This window comes from Plasmodium fragile, assembly GCF_000956335.1.
Source record: "Plasmodium fragile strain nilgiri unplaced genomic scaffold supercont1.33, whole genome shotgun sequence".
NCBI lineage: Eukaryota > Apicomplexa > Aconoidasida > Haemosporida > Plasmodiidae > Plasmodium > Plasmodium fragile.
The window spans coordinates 56133-64352 of NW_012192613.1; the positions used below are offsets into that span (position 1 = coordinate 56133).

The 8220-nt window shown below is 39.7% G+C and overlaps 3 protein-coding genes across 3 annotated transcripts; 2 read left to right on the forward strand and 1 right to left on the reverse strand.

Moving 5' to 3' along the window:
* Positions 1–282: 282 nt before the first annotated feature.
* Positions 283–465, forward strand: AK88_03059 (uncharacterized protein; the record flags this gene model as incomplete). The annotated part of the gene is made up of 1 exon (XM_012480682.1): positions 283–465. One exon carries the CDS (start codon positions 283–285, stop codon positions 463–465), a length of 183 nt encoding a protein of 60 aa, XP_012336105.1.
* A 545-nt stretch (positions 466–1010) lies between these two features.
* AK88_03060 (uncharacterized protein) lies at positions 1011–2024 on the forward strand (the record flags this gene model as incomplete). Its single annotated transcript, XM_012480683.1, has 4 exons — positions 1011–1189; positions 1379–1432; positions 1690–1754; positions 1969–2024. 4 exons carry the CDS (start codon positions 1011–1013, stop codon positions 2022–2024), a joined length of 354 nt encoding a protein of 117 aa, XP_012336106.1.
* Positions 2025–2868: 844 nt separating this feature from the next.
* AK88_03061 (uncharacterized protein) lies at positions 2869–7197 on the reverse strand (the record flags this gene model as incomplete). The annotated part of the gene is made up of 4 exons (XM_012480684.1): positions 2869–3027; positions 3181–3270; positions 3415–3491; positions 3654–7197. The coding sequence occupies 4 exons, from the start codon at positions 7195–7197 to the stop codon at positions 2869–2871; spliced, it is 3870 nt and encodes a 1289-aa protein (XP_012336107.1).
* Between the last annotated feature and the right edge of the window lie 1023 nt (positions 7198–8220).

The window sequence follows — 8220 nt, forward strand, 5'->3', positions numbered from 1 at the left end:
TAGTGTAAAATATTACGAAATACCACTAACCCATTTTTTGCGTTATTTTTTTAAAACAACATATACGCATGTGAAGATGCGTGACCAGTTTTTAAACACATACACATGTCACATTGGGAGCTTTATTTTGGCATCCGCCTCTTTCTCCACACAAGGGCACAACATAAATGCAGCTCTTGCGCCCCCCCCCTCCACCTTTATAAACACTGAAAACAATATTACCTTCTCATTTCGCTCACCCCAACTGTGACCCTTCATATCGTATACATAGCGTGTGCCATAATGCCAAAGTTTAACTTTTTTCCAAAGGTCAATTTTTTAGCTTACATAAAAAGAATTAAGTTGAGGTACAACCCAACTGCCGCATACAATGACAACTGCCGTAGCTTAGTGTATCATATTGAAACGCAACAGAAAAAAGACAAATTCCTGGATCTGGAATACAAGCTGGAGTTAATTGAGTAATAGGAAAAAAAAAAAAAAAAGAAAAAAAAAAAAAAGGTGTTCCCCAAGAAAGGTGCCCCCTTTTGAACAGTAGCAAAGGGAACATTTATTTGTTTTCATAAAAGTAGTCTCCTCTTTTTAAAAGTTGCGCATTTTATTTTTAAAACACCTGTGTGGGTACTTCTCCCCTTAGAGTCATTGCAGTCAGCTCGTGCTTGAATAAACATATGCACGAGTTGATGTGTGGCGTGCCTTTTTTTTTTTTTTTTTTTTTTTTTTTAGTGTAAAATATTACGAAATACCACTAACCCATTTTTTGCGTTATTTTTTTAAAACAACATATACGCATGTGAAGATGCGTGACCAGTTTTTAAACACATACACATGTCACATTGGGAGCTTTATTTTGGCATCCGCCTCTTTCTCCACACAAGGGCACAACATAAATGCAGCACTTGCGCCCCCCCCCTCCACCTTTATAAACACTGAAAACAATATTACCTTCTCATTTCGCTCACCCCAACTGTGACCCTTCATATCGTATCGTATACATAGCGTGTGCCATAATGCCAAAGTTTAACTTTTTTCCAAAGGTCAATTTTTTAGCTTACATAAAAAGAATTAAGTTGAGGTACAACCCAACTGCCGCATACAATGACAACTGCCGTAGCTTAGTGTATCATATTGAAACGCAACAGAAAAAAGACAAATTCCTGGATCTGGAATACAAGCTGGAGTTAATTGAGTAATAGGAAAAAAAAAAAAAAAACAACAAAATACAAATGGGTAGATTAGCAAGCGGTGGAGTGAAATGGCGAATGACAGCCCATGTCACGGTGTTTGTCCTTTTCTACATAATAGGAGCTCTGTGACATCCCTTCATAGTTCACACCTTCTGCTTTTATTTTGTTTTTTCCCCTTTTTATCAACGCAGTTATAATGAAGAACCTTTGATAGAAATTGAAATGCAAAATAATAAAGTTTTCAAGTTAGCTAGTTTTTTTTTTTTTTTTTTTTTTTTTTTTTTTTTTTTTTGCGCGAGTGTGCGTTTGGCTAGTCGTTTTTTCTGGCAACTTCTTTGAATTAAAATATGCCTTTTTCCTTCATGTTAAAAGTTGCACTTGAGTGATTAGCGATTTGGACAACTGAACGCTCATTCCTTTTGGTCCAATTTGCGCCTTGCCTTACCAACATGTAGAATTCTTCACCATTACGAGTGTAACCAATTGCCCTTCACAACTGCAGGTTTAACCCAGAGAATTATGACTTGACAGAAATTCAGCGAGTGATAGACGAAGATCAGCAGCAGCGTAAGGAGAGAGGGGAAAAAAAAAAATGGACACACATGTATGCGTGTTATAAAGTGGATGCGTACATGTACATATGCACATGTTGATATGTGCTCATTTGTGTTTTATGTGTATCCGTTCAACTTGATAAGAAGGAGCACATAATGAACTACCACTCTGGGGTTTACTTTGTTTTCTTTATTTTTTTTTTTTCGTTTCTGTCCCTTTTCCATAGTGCACAAGAGCTTTATGAAGGCAAACTTGTTGGAGAATAATGAGAATTCGTTTTGAATTAAAAAGGATGTCCTCCTCAAGATTAATAAGATTTGTTACGCTCTCTTGCGCGTGGTCAACTTGGTGTACATGTGTACAATGACAAGTATGACAAGCGCATTACGAAGGAAAGAGCCACCATTTTGTGTAACAGCCATTTTGGGCAAGTTGCAACACGGAATAATTAGCTTAACAAAATTGCTACTACATTTTTTAGCAACACTTTTTGAGATGAGTTTTGAGGGTGGATGCGATGCAAATGGTCCACTTGTAATGTGTTGATTATGCACACATATCAAAAATAGAAAATTGGGCCATTACAAGAAATTAATGGTTGCAAGGATAACCTGAAGAGCAATTCAAAGGAACGTTTTGAAAAAAGTTGAAGGGGGGTCTCGAATTGAAACGCCATAATAAAAAAAGAGCAGTAGAAAAAGAAGTTGTAAAAAAAACGAATTCAGAACGAATCAGCAAACGAATTGCAAATGGCCTTTTTACGAAACAAGTAATGAAAAGGCGCCATGTCGCTGTGTCGTTTAAAAAAAGACACAATTTGTCACGCGAACGATATTTTGATATGAAACAAATTATAATAATGCAAATGTACAATCATATCACGCACTTGGCAGTTTGGTAAAATGGGGCCAACTGCAAGGAATGTGCGCCTACGAGATACTGCCTGCCATTTTTTGCTGCGCTTCATGCTGCGCTTTTGCGGCGATGGGACTATTGATTTACCGCTGACCCCAATTCAAATTTGCGCATGGCGGGATAAGCTGCACAGAGCAAATTGGTTGCACACAAAAAGGCGCATTGCACACATGCATTCACGACTGGTGGACACTTCACTCCCGTGACAGTGTCACTCCAGCTGTATATTTGTTAAAAACTTGATAAAAAAAATAACGCTTTCAAATAAGAAATTGATATTCGACCAGCTCGCTTGTATTTCTTGCAGCAGCACCTCTGTAGTGTTCCTAAGTTTTTTGTCTTTCATTTTGAGCAGCTTTTTGCCGTGTGCCTGGAAAAAAAAAAATAAAAATATATACATATATTATACACATATATACCTACACATGCTTATCTCCCAGTAAATTGCATCAACAACGAGCGCATGTATCTTGCCGCCTCTCCACAGCGGGACTTGTGCGCCAATAAAATATGCAAGGCTCACTTTTAAAAATATGAAAATGTATGCTTGAATCAGGTCGATGTTGTCGTTCGTCTTGACATGATAAATAAAGAAGTTCATCATGTTTTCCAGCTAAAAAAAAAAAAAAAAAAAAGAGGGGGTGACGGGAAAAAATGTAAATATGTGTATATATCTGCAAGTGCGAGTGTACGAATTTAGGTATGCGTATAGGTGGATGCCTTGGATAAGCAGAAACTGCGAGGGCAGAACTCTTACCTCGTCCTTGGAGCTCAAACAGAGGATGTTGAAGTGCACCCCGGACGGGGAGAGTCCCATCAAGTACTTCAAGACGTCTAAATGGGGGGTGAAAACGGGAAAGGAAACGGAAATGAATACATGTACACTTAAACAGAAGTGTATAAGGGTAGTTTTACGGAGTAAATATGTTTTTTGCTGCACAAGGAGGGAGTAAGGCCCCCCCCATGTGTTGCATTTTCTTTCTTTTTCGCATTTACTTATGTAGGAGTCCTCATTTTGGGCTAGCAGTTCCTGCAGCTTGGACATGGGCATTTCAATTTTATCCACCTTGGTGATATGTCTGTTTTTGTTGTTTTTCGTTTTTCGGGGTTTGCCTTTGGTTTTTGCGTGGCCGTCGCCAGGGCTGTCCACCTGGTTATCCCCTGTATCCTCCACTTCGTCAGCCACTGTGTCGTCAACTTTGTCTCCGACTTCGTCCCCCACTTCTTCAACTACTTCGTCAGCAACTTCGCCCTCCACTTCATCAACCACTTCGTCCCGCTCCGCAGTTTCCTCCTCCTCCGCGTCGGCCTTGTCCTTGGTGATATTTTGCAAAAACTCCAGTTCCTTCCCTTCTGCGTATTCTATATTTTTGTCCATTTGTGCGCTGAGGAAAAAGGGGATTTGTTCATTTTTTTTTACGCTCTCTTGTACCCTGCAATTTTCTTTTATTTTATCTAAGAAGATAATATAAGCAATCTTGGACATGGTAAATCCAGACATGGTGAGAAGATTTTTGTTGATTTGTTTTTCGCTGGATTTGTATGGTTCGATTAACTGCGCCGATTTGAGCGTTCCCTTATGGTTTGTCTCTGAGTGGGTCTTGGTAGAGGAGTCCCCTGCTAGAGTAGCGCTGCCATTCAGGTATTCATCATCCACGTCGCAATTCATCCCAATGAGTTCCGCCACAGTCGGTTCGGGATACGTGAGTGTGCTTTCCCCATCAGACAACTCCTCCATCAGGATGGCATCAAAGGAGCGATAATCATTAACCACGAAGTTGTTACTGTTGAAGAGATTTTTATTAGTAAAGGAGTAAAGATAATTTTCCACAGCTCTGTGTGCCGTGTACAAATAAACGTCATTATACACCATGGAAGTGATTTCACTTTTGAACAACAAATAATCAATAAAGGTGTTGGATATAATTTCGTACACTAGTATAGTATTATTTTTTAGAGCGAATAGAATTAATCTGTTGTCTGCACTGAAAGTAGCATTGGTAACTGCATAGGCGAAATCGAACCTTCTGGTTATTGATTTCTGTTCAATATCTAGGACTATTGTGTGGTTATTCGAAAGGCACACCACAGTGAGCATGTTAAAATGGTAGAAGGACGCTATGGAAACATCACAATCGTTGTGATTACTTTTATACTGAGGACTATTTAGGTACTCCTTTTTGATACAGTAGGAGTATATTAATTCACTTGTGTATATGTTCCAGACCCTTAAGTAAAGATCTTCCTTGCTGTTTGAAGCGGACACGAAATTGCTTATGCCGTACCGGTAAAGCTTTAAAATATCTCCATTTAGATGCGCCTTAGATTTGAAAGAGTACTTATTCACCTTGTACTCATTTCTGTAAGTTGCCGATTGCATATTGAAGGAATGAATTTCCCCATCGTTATAACCCACAATACCAATATGTCCACACGTAGATATCAACACACTCGTTGCGCTTTTCCTTCTCTTTCCCATTTCTCCTTGATCGTTTTCGAAGTCTCCATTTTCGTTGTAGTGGTCATATATTTTGTACTCTTCTTCTTTGAATTCGCTGGGACCTTCCTGCGCATGCTTGGACAGATTATGGATCCATTGGAAGAGGCCTTCCTTCACTCCATTGGGGTCATTGTGTGCCTGTGTGTCCACTCCTTGGCCTCTTCTCTTTGATGCCCCCTTTCCCCCTCCCCTCATCATGCGCTCTTTGGAATTCCCACTGATAACATCACCAGGAAGGGACAAAAATACATTTTCTATAATCTTCTTGTAGGAGGAGGCCAAGTAAACACGTGGACAGTCCCTCACACATACGAGCATATTATTCCAATCGTAGTGCCTATTAGGATTAATATCAAAATCGATAATGGTCCTATCTATGAGGTTAATTTTTTTGTTCCATGAAAAGTCTTTATTCTGTTCAGGGCAATGTGGGTTTATGATGTAGAGATTTCCTTCCCGTTTATTTGCCTCATTTGCAGAAACCACAATTTTAAATTTTTCGTCATCCAAATATTTTACATTATTGATGAATCCAACGCAACTGTTCCTCCTCTTCATAACATCCAAGGTGAATGTGGACTTATGCAAGTTGAGCAGATTAATCTTGTTGTCGCTTTGTCCTACTGTAAATAGGTACCCCCCTTGCGGAGGTATCAATATGGCTTTCACACAATCGTGAGCATCTCGTAAAATGAAATAGTTACTGCTATTCAAATCGATCATAATAATTTTCCCTAACTCGGTGCCTACCAAAATGACTGACATGCTTTCACTATTACAAGTATAATCGTAGAACTGCACACAAGTAATTTTGTCCTCATTCATGTGTACATTCTTTGAGTACACCAGTTCGTCTCTCTCCATGTCCACTATGTAAAGCTCATTGGTTGACGTTACAATGCATAATTGATCCTTCTTCGTGGTTAGGGTCATAATTTTTACGTTTTTTTCGCTTCCTAAGGTCACGCTCCGGAGAGCACTATACTCGTGGATTATTTTCTCCTTGTTTATGTTGTACAGGTATATTTTATTTTCACTCGTTAGGATGATCACTTTGTTTATGTACCCTGGGGGGTGGATGACGGAGCGTATTTCGACATCGGAGTGGTCGTCAAATAGGAGGATCCTTTTGAAAAGATGTTTCTTCCCGTTTGGGCAGCCACTCATGGTTGTATCCCCCGGGACGGGAGCTTCTTCTCCCTCCTTCTCTGCTTTCTCCTGATAAGATGCGTCTTCTCCCTGCCCTGTTTCACTGCAGGAGTCGCTAACAAAACCGTCGTCATCGCATCCCTCCTTGTGCACGTCGTTCCATATGACTATCTCCTTTTTGCTATACGTTAGCAGGTAATCATACACAGTTAGAATATTTACAATTGTATGCACGTCATCCTCCAAGGAGAAGATTTTTTTCCCACCTGACTCATTCACCTTGTAAACTTTTTTTCTGAAAATCACATAGACGTACCCATTTGCGCAGTACAGATTTTGTATGTCTTCTGGGTAGTGCTCGGATGCGTAGGCCTTCCTAAGTTTATGTGGATCCAGGACATAAAATGCGTTTTTGGCACTTGTGATGACGAAACACTGTTGCCCCTTCATCGACAAGCACATTATTCCGTTGTGCACAACTAGTCCGATGGTCCCAGTGGACATAAGCAAGTTGCTTTGTTTGTGAATTTTTCTCCTATCAAATTTAAACGAACTGTCAATTCCTTCCTTGGTATCTTCTTCATCCCCATTCGTGTAATCATCGCCTCCTTTGGGGGAAGTTTTTACCGCCCTATTTGGTTTCCCCATTCCATTCACCCTTGCTCTATCTTTGAAGAATTCATTTTTTACATAGATGTTGTTAAGCTCTCCATTGTTCAATTTCGTCACTCTGTACTTGTTCAGTATGTTTTTCGACTTTTCTATGGATTCTTCATTATTTGGTTTTTTGCTTTGTTGGTGCTGCAGGTAGGCTTGGGCGGGTTTCTTTTCTGAGGCAAAAACGTCACTCAGTTTGAGCGCCACATGTGGGGCGTTCTTCTCCACGCCCATGTTGCCGTCCTTTTTCGTCTCGTCCGACCGGGGATGCTACCTATATATATAGCGCATTTAGAGTCTGCAGATGGCGCAGCGCGGTGAAGAATTCACCTCACAAATGAAGCCAACGAATGGGCCTACAGAAGGTCACTCCCTGTTGACTTCGCTCAAAATCATCGTCGCGGGTATAGGACGACTGAGAACCAAATTAGGGGGTGGAGTTCCACTTTGGTCGTCCAAATAAAACAAATGAGCCAATTGGAAAACGCCGGGAACTCCTTTTCTACAAGAAAAGGGGGCAAGGAACAAATGCGCCGCTCTCAAGAACGCATAAAAAAGTCGTCTGAGAGCAGTATGCGCTGAAAGAACTAACCAAGTTAATTCCAAACTTTTTTATTGTTTATCTTTTCACCCGTGGCGCAGCTTATGGACGCGTATTGATACGCAAGAGTTAACTCCGTACAGCTGTACTTGTAAGGTTCACATAACATGCACTACGGCTAAACAAAAAAAAAAAAAAAATTAAGAAAATATAAGTTGGAAAATTCAAAGCGTTACATTTTATTTGTAGTATTATTGTCCCTATTAAGAAAAAAAAAAAAAAGAAACAAAAAGGCATACTAATTGCGTATATATATATGCGTATTGCCTATATAGGGGCCGTGCTTTTGTGAGGCGCCCTGTTTAGCGACAACAATCCGCAGGTGGGCCCCGCGGTGCCAACTGGTCACAGGGGCGTGAGAAAAAATACAGCATATGACCCATATACGTACTTGTACGCATAAAATAATTGTGCAGTGGAGAAAAAAAAAAAAATAAGTAAAAACATGTGGACTGCTATCAGCGCATATTTTTCCTTTACCTTTTGTCAATTTAGCGCATATTTTGTCATTTATTTATTGTTCCTTTTTGTAGCAATTTTATTTAGCCTTACTTTTTTTTCTTTTTTTTTTTTTTTTTCTACATTTCGTGCGTTTCCCCATTTACTTTGTTTTAGTTGGAGAAAAAAAAATCTATAACTGCGCAAAGTGTTCCTTT